Below are 17,092 nucleotides of genomic sequence, written 5' to 3' on the forward strand. Positions count from 1 at the left end.
AACTAATTTACTTCCCACAGCCTGAGACTCTAATGTAATTCCTAAAATACGAATAGAAGATGAGTCTGCAGAAGGTATGTGTATATATGTAATGTAGGGTTGGTGAGGCGGTACAACTGATAGAACAGGATAATGCAAAAAAGAAAAGAGTTAGTAGCTAACATTTAAAAGGGCTTCCCAAACCGGAAAGAGTAAAAGTCTGATGGCAGCAAATGCAATGAAGAAATCAAGACTCAGGAGAGGTAAGGAAAGAAGAAGGAAGTGGTTCCCTGATCACGTGATTTGCTGGCCTCACCAGTAATAGAGAACAACAGACACACTGAATGTCAAGATTCAAACTTAGAAATTTTCTTTTATGTGTATACTTTTTAATTCTTTAAATTACTATTGAAGGGAAAAATCTATAGAGATTTGCTTACAGCTGACTGTTATGTGTTCTAAGGCTGAACACATAACACATAACGAAACATTATCTGAATATTTTATATATTTTGAACCCACAAGACTTCTTCAGGAAAGCTAAAACAGGACAATAATGTTCAAAGCAGATGTCTGAGAACTTTTTTCCAATTGAAATAACTTTTGTATTTCACTGTCGAAATAGTTTAAAAAATTAATCTACTCTCCCCATTATAGCAAAAATAGAACTGAAAAATGTCAGGCTCCCTAGAGGTTCTTAATTAGAGTCCATGGATTTTAATAAGGGGTGGGAGGATAGGTTTGGCTTCCCCACCCCTGAAGTTAACCACAAACTCTGTTTTTTCTTTATGTATGTGCATGGAAGGGAAAGGAAGAGTCAAAAAAGATTCCATAATATTAAGGCCCCCTTATCTAATAACTTTTTCTTATAGGTAAATTGTAATTATATTTTCTCCTAAAATCCAATTAAATTCTTTCTATTGTTAAAGAAAATAGTGGATACTAACTAATGATTTCACCTGAATATGAACTACTATAAGTCCTAAACTACTGTCATATACTTCAGTACTTCAGTTTAACCAAACCAGGACAGTTACCCTTTCCACTGTTGGTAAGTACATGTAAGCAATAATTTTTAAATTATTATGGTTCTTTTTTAAATTCTACATCACTTAAATGTGTCAAATTCTATTGCCTAGTACTGAAATTCTAGAGCTGTGCTGTTCAATATGGTAGCAATGAGCCACATGTGGCTATCTGAATTTAAATCAACCAAAACTGAATTTAAAAATTTGTACCTAAGCCACACTAATCACTTTTCAAGTTCTTCATAGCCACATGTAGCTAACAGCTACCATATTGGAGAATTCAGCTATAAAACATTTCCATTATTGTAGAAAATTCTATTAAAGAGTACGCATGTCGAAAGTTTAACTAAAATAAAGCTATCCTCACTGTTCCATTGAGACAAAGTCTTTTTGTTTTCTTCCGTTTTAAATTATTTAACTTTTTTCAAGTTGGGATCTCACTATGTTGCCCAGGCTGGTCTCAAACTCCTGAGCTAAAGTGATCAATCCACCACCTCAGCCTTCCAGAGTGCTGGGATTACAGGCATAAGCCACCATGCCCAGTGAGACTTTTGATTACTTTTTGCAACTACTCTCTTTGGAATTAAAGAAACCACTGATTCTGTCACCCACCTATATGCTACGTGAGGTAGCTACTTGAACAGCAAGAGCACAGAGCTAAGCTCGTTAGTTCCCATTAGTCAGACAAGCTCATTAAATTACTTGCTCTGACACTTAATTCCTATGTAACTTTAGGCAAATCACTTAATCTACTCAAATGACTCTTACTTCATCTACGAAATGTATATAATGTCAACTTGATTCATAGGGTTACTATGAGGGTATTAAAAAATGTGTATGTGTATGTTATATTATCATTTCTAAATTCAGGGCCATCTTTTTCCTAAAGCTCCTAGACTATTTAAATCATTTCAATTTATGCAAAAAAACAAACTGAAATCTCAAAAGAAAAAAACTACAGATATTTCAGATCTCTAATTCAACAAATTGAAAAGTCTTGGGTTATTGAGTGCCTGTTATACATCAAACACAGTGCTTGATGCTTCTGTATTTCATTCTACTGAAGCCTCACAACAACCCAGATAACAGAATACATTAAGTTCAGTTTGTAGAAAAGAATATAGAAGCAAGCAAGGGCTAAATAGTTTATACAAAGTCACTCAGCTAACAAGAAGTGGAGGTAGAATTTGATACCAGGTGAAGGTCTACCCTACTCCAAAAGCTTACCCACACAAGATAACCCACAAAAAATGGAGAAAATATCTGGATCAAAATTAAAGGTTTCAAAAAACAAATGATTAAAAAAAGATCCTGTAAGAATATATATAACACTTTAATTAAACATAATTTGCAGAACCCAGGGAAAAGAGACTGCAAGATGTTGTTCCAGAATTTCTTTAAGGCTTATGTCCAAATGGAGTTATAGGAATGATGAAAGAAAATGAGTGAAAGTAAGACAGAATTTCCCTTACAAAAGAACAAAATAAAGCAATGCAAAAATGGGTCTTACAGAGATGATACAGTCTCACAAAGCAGTATCTTACCTTTTCAGACAGAATATCTGAGGTACTAATTCTTCTTGTTAAATTTTGTTCTTTATCTTGTAATCCTTTAAAATAAAATAATATCTTTTGAATAATCCAAAAGATAGCCACAATCTAAAATAAAATAATCCTATATAATATCTGGTAATTATTTTAAAAGATATCATTAAAGGGTCTCATTTTCTCAATCTCTCAACCAAAAGGAAATATCATTAAAGAGAATGAAAATCTGAACAAACTCTTATCAGCCTCATTCCCAAAAGTTATAAGGCAAAATGATTCAAAATATTAAAATAAAACCACACTTTTAATAAAATGACTTCTGAACTAGAAATAGTCATTTCAAATAAGAACAGAATTTATAAAGCATAGAAACAAGCAGCAACACTTAATTACCAAGTGGATTATCTACACTGATAGAATATAATGATGACTAAATCCAGTCCTCTAAATTGGAATGAATGCAATGTTTACAGACTGTATTGGATTTGTGCATTAGAGAATTGGTCTTTTATTTACCTAGAAAAGCATCAGTAGAGGCAGCTTAAGTATCAATAAAATTAAGTCCATCCATACATTTTTTCCAGATATCTAGCCTTGGGCCCAGATGACTGATGAAACAATGTATAAAATCTTACATTTATATATTACCTAATCTGCAACAGCTTTAAACATTACATAATAAAGTTACAGAATATCTACAATCCTGTTGAGATACTTTTGTAGCTAAAACAGATTATGTTAAAAATTCAGAAATCTTTCCTTAAGATGACAAAACTGAAGTTGCAAAGCTAGGATTTAAACTAGATCTTAATTTTAGGCCTAGTGTTTTTACCATAACACCACACCTGTCAATGTTCCAAACATCCTAATTTGACTGCTCAAGTGAACCAAAGAATGTGCGACTTATTCAATAAATAAAGAAATGACTAATCTAGCACCTCAATCAATGTAAATAGAAGGCAATGACCAAATTTCAAGACAAATGAGTTCTGTTGAAAGGCTTAGTCTATAAATGTGAATTTGTTGCAACATGACTGATACATTTGAAAATAATTTGAGCAGCCAGGCACAGTGGCTTATGCCTGTAATCCCAGTGCTTTGGGACGCAGAGGCGGGTGGATCACCTGAGGTCAGGAGTTCAAGACCACCCTGGGCAACATGGCAAAACTCCGTCTCTACTGAAAATACAAAAAATTAGCCAGGCATGGTGGTGCACGCCTGTAGTCCCAGCTACTCGGAAGGCTGAGGCAGGAGAATCGCTTGGACCCGGGAGGTGGAGGTTGCAGTGAGCCGAGATAGTACCACTGTACTCCATCCTGGGCAACAGAGCAAGACTCTGTCTCAAAAAAAAAAGAAAAGAAAAGAAAAGAAAAGAATTTGAGCATAACACAAATTTATATTTACTTACGTGTGATTTGTCTCAGAGAAACACTAAGAATGCAGAAAACTGCACCCAAGTGATCTGAGCCATGTAGGAATACACAAACAACATATACTTCAAACATCTATCAAATACCCAAGTTCATTGCGTGTGTTATAAGCCACATCCATCCACATCTGGTGTTACAATTTACTGTCTGATTTCAGGTAACACTTGTTTTACTTCATAATAACTCATAAGTAGCAAATATTCCATTTCCACAGGTGTACTTCAGGTCTATTTTATGGAATGCTGACATGTTTACTTTAATATTTCACACTTTTTTTCTCCATTTCACATGCAAAGCTGTGCTATCATTTTTCATTTATTCCTATCTTTTTTTTATATGCCACGGACAAAGTTTTTGAGTGTTGTTCCTCTAACCCCATTTTCTCCACACACCCTATTGTTTTTATTGCATAATTTTGCAGTGTGGTAATTTAGTAATAACTATTAGACAAAAATAAACAGGGAAACATTAAACACTAAATTATTCTCCTACATGAGAAACTTATGAGTTTCATTAGGTCATGAGAAATCTACTGGTTGATTAGGATCTCACTTGTCTATACAAAATGGCAACACCTCCCTTTAATGTAGCATAGAGGCAAGTATCTATTAACATAGCAGGTACCTTATGACTACATTGCTACCTTAAAAATAAATACAATAGGCTGGGTGTGGTGGTTCATGCCTGTAATCCCAGCACTTTGGGAGGCCAAGGCGGGCAGATCACGAGGTCAGGAGATCAAGACCATCCTGGCTAACATGGTGAAATCCCGTCTCTACTAAAAATACAAAAAATTAGCCGGGCGTGGTGGCAGGCACCTGTAGTCCCAGCTACTCTTGAGGCCGAGGCAGGAGAATGGTGTGAACCTGGGAGGTGGAGCCTGCCGTGAGCCGAGATCAGGCCACTGCACTCCAGCCTGGGCAACAGAGCGAGAGTCAGGAGAATGGTGTGAACCTGGGAGGTGGAGCTTGCAGTGAGCTGAGATCACACCACTGCACTCCAGCCTGGGCAACAGAGCGAGTCTGTCTCAAAAAAAAAAATTAATAAATACAATAAATTCAATAAATACAAATTTCAGACAATAAATATAACTTTACATAAAGATTATAAATGCAGGTTTAAACTGATCAAATCGGTAGCTAGACATTGTTCTACCACTGTCATAGGTCTGTACAATAAAATTATCTCAAGTTTTACTCAAAACCTCTAAAATGGACACTGTTCTTGTCACACAGTATTTAAAATATTACCAACTGAAAGTCTAATGTGAGCTAAAGTCACCAGCACATAGGCAGTAGTTAAAACCATAATAATGAGAATATCCCTAGAAAATGGGACACTGAGGACATGACAAATTAAGAAATTACACAGGAAAAGTAATTATTTAAAACAAACAAAAGACAGAAAATGAAAATCAGAAAGTTATTTTTAAAATCCATTGCAGAAATCCCAAAATTTCAAGGGAAGAAAAATATCACTGAATATAGCAGAGATGTCTACCCCCAATAGAATATTCTCAGCAATGCAGCCAGAGTGATACCTTAAAAATATAAAACAGATTATGTAAGTCCTTTGCTCAAAACCCTGTAAGAGCTCCCCATTTCATTAGGAATAAAAAAACAAAGTTCTTACAAGGCTCTGTCTATGAGATCTGCCCCCTCCTGCCATCTCCAATCCCTTCTCTCCCATTATGCATTCCCCTCACTCTCTCTTCTGTATTAGCACAGGACTCCTTGTTCTTCCCCAAACATGTCAGGCATCCTTCTGTATATGGTCATTTCTCTAGTTCAGCGATGCCCAAACTTCAGCATGTAGCAGAATCAACAGAAGGGCTGGTTAAATACAGATTGCTAGGCCCCATTTGCAGAGCTCCCAGTTCAATAGATCTAAGGTAGAGACTGAGAATTTGTGTTCTATCAAGCTCCCAGATAATGCAGTCCCCAGGAACCACACTTTGAAAATCACTGCTCTAGTTATTCCTTTTGCATAGAAGCCTCTTCCACCAGATATCCATTTGGCTATTCCTTTACTGTCTTCAAAGTCTTTCTTTAAATCTCACCTTCAAATAGACACCATGCTGACCACTCTATTAGTGCTGCAACCTGTGTCCTCAATATCCCTTTCCTACTTACCCTGCTATACTTTTTCTCTTTCACAACAGTTAATTTACTCATCATGTTTACTGTTTCACCTTCTAAAATGCAAGCCCATGAAAACATAAGTGACTATTTTGTTCACCAATTTATTTCCAAGAGCCTGGAATAAAGTGCTCAACTAATTTTTGAATGAATGGAAGAATGAAATAAAAAACATCCACTAAAATTTGCAATTAGGTCACAGAAAACTACCATGAGTAGTTTCAGTATTGTGATGGGGGTATAAAAGCAAACTGTATTGGGCTAATAAGGAAATGAGAAGTAAAGTGAAAAGCTGGTACAGACTAGACGTCTCAGAAGTCTTATCGAAAAGAGGAAGAATACTTGACATAATTTAAGAGAGAATGTAGGATGAGGTGGAAGAGGATTTCCATTTTTGGATGGAAAAGTCAAATATATTAAGAACACCCTAAGGAGACAATGGTTCAAGATAAAGCAGAATAAATAAAACAAGGTCCCAGAGAAGGCAGAAGTTAGAGCCAGGAAAACAAGTTAAAACAAAATGGCCATGAACAAGACAGTCATTACCCTCACGGTGAAAGAACTGAAGCGAAAATTGATATGGATTACAAACAAGTTTATGGTCAGGAAGTGAAAAGCTGGAATTGAGTGTGATCACCTCCAATAAGAGGCAAGCTTGTATACTGACAATAACAAAGGTTGAGTAAAAGGCCTGAAAAAATTATGAAGGTATAGAAGAGTTGTCAAGAGATATGGAAAAAAGGCTCACCGATAACGTAAGTTTGATAGTAGAGTCTTGCTGAGGATTGGTGGGGAAATATACATATAGAAACATATATATCATTTACTGATTCAGATGACATTTTAGCTTCTTTGATTTTCCTCCAATCACTCTTCCATACTGATGCCAGTTATTTTTCTAAAACACACATCTGATCACATCATTTTCTTGCTTAAAAATATTTTAACAGCCCCCCCAATGTTTAAAGGACAAAATTCAAATTCTTTAGCAAAATATTAAAGGCCTTCCCAATCCAACACTAACCTGTCCTTTTATAATTTTATGTCCAACCACTCACCAAAAAAATACCGTTATCTCTCACACTGCATACATATTTGATTAATCTCAATGCCCGTAAAAAGCCCTCTGTGCCTGTCTACTCATTTGGTTCCTTCTGACTTCCCCAGTGGAAAAGATTGATTTTTCCAGATGTATATCAAACATTTACATCTCTATGAAACCTTTCTAAATCCAGGTGAGGATATTTAATCCTTCCTGTGTTACTCCAGGCTTTCACACATAACTCATATTATACTCCATGATAGAAATTTGTGTCTTTTCTATCCCTCTGTGTTATACTTCTCAAAACTGCTTGTGTAGAATCATAGTACTAAATTGAAGAGGGGAAAGAAAGGCATCTCCCTGAGAATGTGCAATCCAAAATAATCGTCACTTAGGTTTGCAACCAAATTCACACCATATGGACAGCCAGTGAGGGCTGAACTGATTCCAAGGATGAAGTCTAGCAAATTCTCTCTGGGGAATGCATCTTTGTCCCAGGTCTCAAAAACTTCCCACCACTAAAATTCAAAAAAAAAAAATGACCACCTCATATTAAAACACAACAAAACAAAACAAAATCACTAAATGTTCAAGAAAAGAAAGTACCAAAAATGAGTAATAACAAAACAAACATCAGAAATCAAACCCCCAAAGACCTGAGATACTGAAAATTAGCAGGGATAGGAGATAAAACAAAACAGACCTATGGTTAATTTGTTTAAAGAAACAAAGATAAAGCTGAAAACATAAGCAGGGAGAAGAAAAGTGGAAAGAATGATCAAAGTGATTTGAAAACAAAACAAAAATGAAATAGTAAAATAAAAACTGTAATTGAAATTTAGAACTCAGTAAGTGGGCTTAAGGCAAATCGAATACAGCTGAAGAGAGAATCAGTAAAATGAAAGATGTAGCAGAGGAAATTTTCCAGAATTTGTCAATTATAAAGTGACAGAAACATGAGAGACATGAAAGATAAAGTATAATGACTTAACATAACATACATCTATACAGAGTTCCAAAACAGAGAGGGAATGGGATAATATTCTAAGAGATAATGATCATTTTTTCAGAACCAATGCAAGATCCAATCCAGATTCAAGAAACAACAAATTCCAAGCTGGATACATAAAAAGAAATCTACAATCAGCACATCACGCAGTTCAACTACAGAATATCAAAGACAAAAAGGATCTTTAAAACAACCAAAGAAAAAAGATTATCTTCAAATTGGAAACCATTAAGATGGATAGATGAGTTTTGAAAATCAACAATGAAAGCCAGAAAATATTGTCAGTAAGAATATAATTAGGGGCTGGGCGTGGTGGCTCATGCCTGTAATCCCAGCACTTTGGAAGGCCAAGGTGGGCAGATCACTTCAGGCCAGGAGTTTGAAACCAGACTGGCCAACATGGCAAAACCCCATCTCTACTAAATACAAAAATTAGCCAGGCACAATGGCATGTACCATAGTCCCAGCTACTCAGGAAGCTGAGGCATGAGAATCACTTGAACCCAGGAGGCAGAGGTTGCAGTGAGCCAAGATAGTGCTACTGCACTCCAGCCCGGATGATAGGGCAAGACTTTGTCTCAAAAACAAACAAACAAAAAGCATATAATTAAACAACGTAGAATTCTAAACCCGGGAAAATATCTTTTAAAAAGAGTAAACAGAAATCGTTTTCCACCCAGCAAAAACACATTAAAAAAAAAAAAGTCTAAAGAATGTATTTAAGCACAGACCATGGTGGCTTATACCTGTAATCCCAGCATTTTAGGAGGCCAAGGCAAGAGGATCACTCGAGCCCAGGAGTTTGAGACCAGCCTAGACAACATACTGAGACCCCGTCTCTACAGAAATTTTTAAAGCATAGCCAAGCATGGTAGTACATGCCTGTGGTCCCAGCAACTCAGGAGGCTGAGGTGGGAGGATCACCTGAGCCCAGGAGGTCAAGGCTGCACTGAGTCATGATCACACTCCTGCACTCCAGCCTGGGCAACACAGTGAGATCTTATCTACAACACACACACACAGAGAATATATTTATACATATATAATTCCAGACATGACACAAAGAGTGAGCCAAGAAAGTGCTAAATATATAGGCAAGGCTAAGCAAACATCATTCTTTGTATTTCAGGGAAAGAGTAAGGTTCTTGATTAACTTTAAACACTGGTCAGAATATAAGACCAGAAATTTAGTATTCAACTCCCAAACTAGCAAATAAAAAAAAATTGTGTGAAGAAAAATAAGAGCCTAAAAAGAAAAAAAAAAGAAGAAATAAAACCAAATGTCAATAATCATAAAAAATGTGAGTAGACTATATGTTCAAGCTAAAGGACAAATATTGTCACAGTGAATTATAAATTAAAACCAGCTCTATACTATGTACAAGTAATATCTGAGACATGAGGATACAGAAAGACTGAAAGAGTGGGAAATTATATAAAGAGAAAGGTGATGTGGCTATTAATATAAGACAAAATCGTCTTTTAGGCAAAAACATCAGAGATAAAGTCGCTACATAATGACTCAATTACCCAGCTTCAAAGTATTTAAAGCACAAAGTAAAAATCACAAATCCATCATCATACTGGCAAAATTTAACAAACTCCTCTTAGTAACTGATCAAGCATATCAAAAAACAAAAAAGTAAACAACACAAAAAGCTCAAGTAATCTATAAATTCATTTCAAACATACGTAGAACTCTTACAAAAAATTGATTACATACTAGACAATAAAGAAGTCTCCAAGTATTTCAAAAGATTGGTTATCATAGCAATCTTATTTTCTGACAGTATGATTGACTTAGATATCAATAAAAAATACTGCTAGACAACCTACATGTTTAGAAGAAACGTACTTCCAAGCAGCCTACAAGTCAATGAAAAATAAAAATTAGAAAATATTCAGAATGAATGAAAAAAGTTAAATAACCCAACTTGAGACAGAACTGAAGTCAAATTTTATGGCCTAAAATGATCTTAATAGGAGAGAGGCTGAAAACTGAGTTTAAAAACCTATGTACTTATTTCAGGGGAAATTAAAGAAGAGAGCAGGGAAAAAAAAGATACAACTTATAAATACTACAGATAAAAAAGTAAAGGATTCTTAAGAACAATTTTTATAACTTCTATAACTTATAAGAAATAGACACATTACGAAAAATATATGGTTTACATAAACTGCCTTAACAGAAATAGAAAACACAAAGTCAGATTAAAACTTTCTCAGAAAAAAACTCCACTCAGGCCCAGACACTTTTATCAGCAAGATCTACCAAGTATCTCAGAATGTTTCCAAACTTAAACTATTACAGAGAATAAAGATGAAAACAGCCGCAACTAATTTGAGTATCATAACGTTACACTAAAAACTGTCAAGGAAAAAGAGGGGGGGGAAATTACAGGCTCTGAACACATTAAAAATTCTAAACAAAACACTAGCAAACCTTCATTTGTAATTGCCGAAAGTTGGAAAAACCCAAACATAATTGGGAAATGGATAAACTACAGTATGATGGGATACAAACAACTGACATATACAATTACATAAATGAATTTCAAACACATTATGCTCAATGAAAGAAGCTATAATCAAAGGCAATATACTATATGATTCCATTAGTGTGACATTCTGGAAAAGGCAAAACTATAGGGACAGATCAGTGGTTACCAAGTGAATTAAGGGCTGAGGGAGGGGATAACTACAAAGACACTTGGAGAAACTGAGGTTGATGAAAGAATTCTGTATCTTAATGGTGGCTGGTGATGGTTACCCACTGTCTACATTTGTCAAAACCTGAAGAACTACACACTTATACATTTATAATGCTAAAAGGTAAATTTTACTGTATATAAATTATATCTTAAAGAGGAAAAGAAAAAACAAGCCAAATCCATGATTTAAAAATGGTATATCATAAACTGTATTAAACGCAAGCATACAAGTGGTTTAATACTAGAAATAAATCATATAAGTCATTACACTAACAAATTAAAATAAATTAGATGCTCATCCCAATAATGAAGAAAAAAGATTTTGTAAACTTCAACATCCATTCACGCTGAAAATTTCAAACCAGGAATAGGAGTAAAACCCTCCTTTACTCAATAAGGGATACCTACAAAAAAATTAACATCATATTTAATGGTAAATGTCAAAACCATTTTCTTTAAATTAGGAAACAAAGGTGTCCACTATTATCACTTATGTATAACATTCTATTATAGAGGCCAGCATGTCAGGCAAAAAAAAAAAAAATCAAGAAATAAAGACTAAAAGTAAACAAAATTAATAATTATTCAATGATATGAATGTCTACATACAAAATACAAAAGAATTTACAGATAATTAAAATCATTTCAATGAAGTACACTGCCAAAACATGTAGTTACTCCTTTAGAGGAAGAAGAGTCATTACTAACTGAAATATTTAATTCCATTACCTTGACTAGAATCAGTAGTGTCGGATTTCAGGGAAAGTGGTTTTGCTCCATCTTTAACTTTTTTCAAACGGTTCTTATCTCCTGGTAAAGTCAATTTTTGCCTGAGTGGTTTTAATTCAAATGCCTGAAAAGTTTTGACTTGTGTTTTCTCCTCAGGAGCTACTTCTTTACTTGAATCCTTTGTAATACTGACATTATCAGTGCTAGTTTGGTCCTCAAAGTTCAATGTTTTAGGATCTTCCTGCACATTCTCTTCTTTGCTACTCAACGCTAGTTTTTCATCCTTATTGATGCATTCTAGTTCCAACTGTATTTGCTTATACTTTAAAAGCAAATCTTCAAAAGTTTCTTCCACACAGTTTTCATTTTTTGATGAATAATTTTGTTTTCTTGATGGAGACCTTCCAAAACTTTTGGCTGAACAGCATATTAAGGAAACCAGTTTCCAAAAATTTTCCAGTTAAATTTAACAAAAAAACATAGATTATAGATGAATTTTCTCCCTTTTTAATTTTTCAAGAAAATGAATCGATATTTTTAAATTACTAAATTCCATTTAATGTATGTGCAGCTAATGCCCACTTTCATTATGTGCCCATATTTGAATTTAATAAGTACCATATAAATAGTCCACTTAAAAATCACTAGTGTCATAATTACCAGTAGTATCCACAGACAGTCCACCTAGTTAGGTTATAGCATCCTTCCTTCTGTAAGTGCCAGGAAAGTCCATAATCAGCTTTACGTTAGAGATTATTTTCTGAAGGAAGAGGGGAGTAACTGAATGCTTTGTCACAGATGTGGATAATTTACATTTCAGGGGGCCAGGCGCGGTGGCTCACACCTGTAATCCCAGCACTTTGGGAGGCTGAGGCAGGAGCATCACTTGAGGTCAGAAGTTCAAGACCAGCCTGGCCAACATGGTGAAACCCCACCTCTACTAAAAATAAAAAAATTAGCCAGGCATGGTGGTACAGGCCTGTAGTCCCAGGTACTTCAGACGCTGAGGCAAGAGAATTGCTTGAACTTAGGAGGCAGAGGTCGCAGGGAGCCGAGATCACACCACTGCACTCCAGCCTGGGCAACAGAGGGAGACTTCATTTCAAAAAAAAAGAAAAAAAAAACACACTTTAAAATAGTACTCAAAATATATCTATTTTTGTCCTACAGACAAGGGAAAATGTTATGAAAATAATCTGAAGCAACTGTTCTTACTTTCTTCTCTAAAACAGTGATACACGAAAGGTAACTTCTTCCTTAGAAACAGCTACAAAATTTCAAACTATAATTTTTATTCTAAACAATTCATACACGAGAATTGTTATACCTCATTTTTCCAGACCAGATATTTGCAAGAGAAAAGATAGTACCTACTGTGGTTTTAATATATCATTTATAAATTTTTTTTTTTTTTTTGAGACAGAGTCTCGCCCTGTCAGCCAGGCTGGAGTGCAGTGGTGCGATCTCGGCTCACTGCAACCTCCGTCTCCCAGGCTCAAGCAATTCGCCTGTCTCAGCCTCCTGAGTAGCTTGGATTACAGGTGCGTGCCACCATGCCCGGCTAATTTTTGTATTTTTAGTAGAGACGGAGTTTCACCATGTTGGCAAGGCTGGTCTCAAACTCCTGACCTCAGGTGATCCGCCCGCCTTGGCCTCCCAAAGTGTCGGGATTACAGGTGTGAGCCACTGCACCCAGCCTATAGATTATTTTCAGTTGGCTAGGATGTAAAATACAGTACCCCAAATATGGTTCTTCTGTTTAAATTCCTCACAGGACAAGCAGCAGAAAAGGTTTTTAAACTCTCCTGATGACCAGTTCTAAAAATGAGAATTACCATCATCTGAGAAACAAAAATAAGCAATAAGTGCATCTGATAATCTTAACAGTTCTACAGCAAAACTGTTCTAGTAAATCTCTGGTTCTCTGATCTCTTCAAAGCCAAGTTTCTTGAAAGAAAACTAGTTTCTCTGTACCCTTCTTACCAAATGGAATCTGGTTTCTGTCCCATTAATCTAGAGAGACTGCTGTGGCTAAGTTTCCCTATCAATGTTTTCAAACCTTATTTTTTTTTTACCTGACCCCTCTGAGAATCTGACACCATAAACCACTTCTCTCTTGGCTTCCATAACTCCCCATCTCCCTGTTTCCCTATTTGTGTTTTTCTTTTAAGTCTCCATTGAGTCTTTTCTCTCCAACTTGTGAAATAATGGTGCTCTTCAGGGAGCACTACTTAGCCTCTTTCTCTTTTTATTTTGGGCATTCTAATGCACCTCCACAGTTTTACCTACCACAGGAGAGTTTACCCTGGTGGTAAGATATTTCTCTATCTCCTACAAGCCATCCTTCATACTGCTGCTGCCACAGTAATCTTTCTAGAATACAAATACAAGATCATTCCCCTTGTTTAAATTTCCTTAATAAAAAAGGCCAAAATCCTGAGAATAAATATAATCTGACCTGTGCTTTCCTTTCCAAACTTACTTTTTCCTTGTTCATCACAATTTTTGCATAGCTTTGTGTCTAAGTTTGTCTGTTCTTCAACTTAACCCCAATTCAAGTGTCACCTCTGTGAAGCCCGAGTTTCTCACTCCCCCTTCTCCTCTTATGCACTCTTTGTATGTAAGTTCTGTAATTATCTGCATTTACATCTTACTTTTCACTGAAGCCATTTAAAGGCACAACTGCAGTTAAAAAAAAAAGAGGGAAATGATTAAATATACTAACAAAAATGCTAAATAGAAAAACAAGGAAAAGCAATTGAGTTACAACTATAACTGACTAATCTCCTTTGAGGCTAAAGAAAATCTATCCCTATCTATACAGAATAGCTAAGATCAAACCAACACATATCACACTTAGTTTTAAGCTTGTCAAGATACAATTTCTAACTGAACCTTGGTTTAAACAAAAAGAAGTGCTATTCAACCTTTTCAGCTGCAGCTGAAAATGGAATGACTTTTTACTGATGAGAGACACTGGCCTAATTATGTTAGCTCTCCTCAGATTTGAAAGTTGAAAAGAGTAGTCATTCAAGGGAGACATGCTAAGATGTACTGACAAAATGTCTATCATTAAGAAAAATTAAGGGTGAAAATAAGAACTGCGATTGAATCTAGTTTATTCTATTTCTTTAAAGTTGCAACTAGCATACTTTAGTTATTACAGTGAAAGGAGTTACAGCAAAAATAGAAATAAATAAACCCTATACTCAGGCTACTTGACTTCTAAATTGCAGAAATATGCCGCAGAGTAACCTGCATTCTTTCTTTATACAGTATTTGTAAAATAAAAAAGGTATTATAATCACACAGTGGAAATATGAACTAAACTGAGTACAACCTTGATATTAAATAAATATGAATGAAGTGTTGTAACAAATATTTTGTTTGCTCACATTATATAAAAGTAGCTGGGAACTACGTTTTCCTTCTCAAATTCTTAAAAAGAACACCACCTCTAGGATGGATTACTGATACTTCATGAGGAAAACAATGAGCAGAGGATCAAAACAAGCATCCTTTTAAGTGCAGCATCTGTAAAAAGAAAAACAGCAAGATAACTTATTTATGACAAGTTACTACGGAAATCAAAGTCACACAAGCAGACTGGATATTTTCTGGTACTTTTTTTTTTTGCAACATCATATGCCAGTTTACTAATAAAAACATACAAGCTTACCAATTAATAAAGGTCTATGGTAGAGGCCCAAAAGAGTATTGAATAAACACGCAGAAAGAGGACAAAAGCAGAAAGCCCACTCACCTCCCCCTTTTCTAATACAGAATACAAAGGTTTTCTAATACAAAGTTTTTAAGAAAAACCTTTGAGCTCCCATAGTACTTTTTTATATACATACTTCAGTTTCAACTTTTTATACTAAACTGCAACTACTTATTTTCATTTGTTTCCCTAATACAAACTACAGGTTTCATCTTTGTACCTTTAAAAAACACATATAAACTGGTGGCTCTCGTCTATAAATCCCAGCACTTTGGGAGTCTAAGGAAGGAGGATCTCTTGAAGCTACAAGTTCAAGATCAGCCTGGGCAACATAGCAAGACCTTGTCTCTCCAGAAAAAAAAATTTTTAAATAAATTTAATAAAAATTTTATTTAATTAAAAAAATTTAAAAACCATCCACATTGGCCAGGCACGGTGACTCATGCCTGTAATCCCAGCACTTTGGGAGGCCGAGGCGGGCGGATCACGGAGTCAGGAGATCCAGACCATTCTGGCTAACATGATGAAACCTTGTCTCTACTAAAAATACAAAAAATTAGCCGGGCATGGTGGCGGGCGCCTGTAGTCCCAGCTACTCAGGAGGCTGAGGCAGGAGAATGGCGTGAACCCAGGAGGCGGAGCTTGCAGTGAGCCGAGATCAACCCAAGAGGCAGAGCTTGCAGTGAGCCGAGATCACACCACTGCACTCCAGCCTGGGCGACAGAGTGAGACTCCGTCTCAAAAATAAATAAATAAATAAATAAATACAAACCATACATATATGTATGCTTAAATAGCCTTTCTGGCTTTTGGATTCAAAATAGACCACAAATCCATGGATTAAGAAACACCGTGGGCAGAGGTTTTCTAACCTTCTTGGAAGAACCATTTGCTGGCTTTTAAAAAGTTAAATATCTATATAATTTTCCTTTTTTTTTTTTTTTTGAAATGGAGTCTCGCTTTACCGCCCAGGATGGAGTGCAGTGGTGCAATCTCTGCTCACTACAACTCTGCCTCCCGAGCTCAAGCGATTCTCCTGCCTCAGCCTCCCGGGTAGCTGGAAATACAGGCACCCAACACCACGCCTGGCTAACTTTTTTATTTTTAGTAGAGACAAAGGTTTCACCATGTTGGCCAGGCTGGTCTGGAACTCCTGATCTCAAGTGATCCGCCGCCTCGGCCTCTCAAAGTGTTGGGATTACAGGCGTGAGCCACCACGCCAAGCGCCTACATGATTTTCTCCGAAACAATCCTGAAATGCTCCTAACCCAACTTTTGGTTGCAGAAGTAAGTTTTTTCAGGGGATTAGCATCAGAAGCTGCTGTTTCTCACCTACATATACATTCCTTGCCCCTTTTACATCATGACGTTTGAGAAAGACCTATTCTAGACCTAAGTGTTCTATAAAAGTAATTGTCTTCCAAATAACTGTCATTACTTTTAAGTTTCATATATAATGACGAAATTAAAAATCATCACACTATGGGAATTACAACCAGTAATGAAAGTCTTCAAACAATTTTTGCAATGATCACAGAATAAGTCAAGATAGTGTTTTACAAACCCATTATAAAACAGGAAACCTTCGGATGATTGATTCCTCTGTATAAATGCTGAGTAAACTCAGTAATGTTTAAAACTGAGAATAAGGTTAGAAGTAGCAAAAATCTGGAATGTTACTATTTCCTTTCTCAATTTATCCGTAATCTCCACCCTCGCATACACATTCCTCCACTCTAACGTATTAAAATAAAAATG

At 35.8% G+C, this 17,092-nt stretch overlaps 1 protein-coding gene across 1 annotated transcript in view; it reads right to left on the reverse strand.

Moving 5' to 3' along the window:
• Positions 1–17,092, reverse strand: part of ZFC3H1 (zinc finger C3H1-type containing) — a 55,010-nt gene that overhangs the window by 36,369 nt on the left and 1,549 nt on the right. The window contains exons 2-3 of the mRNA XM_055235761.2: positions 11,614–12,030; positions 2,552–2,616 (exon numbers count right to left, since the gene is read on the reverse strand). Coding sequence (XP_055091736.1) covers positions 2,552–2,616; positions 11,614–12,030 — 482 coding nt within the window. The remainder of the gene's footprint in view (positions 1–2,551; positions 2,617–11,613; positions 12,031–17,092) is intronic.

This window comes from Symphalangus syndactylus, chromosome 13 (genome assembly GCF_028878055.3).
Source record: "Symphalangus syndactylus isolate Jambi chromosome 13, NHGRI_mSymSyn1-v2.1_pri, whole genome shotgun sequence".
Lineage (NCBI taxonomy): Eukaryota > Metazoa > Chordata > Mammalia > Primates > Hylobatidae > Symphalangus > Symphalangus syndactylus.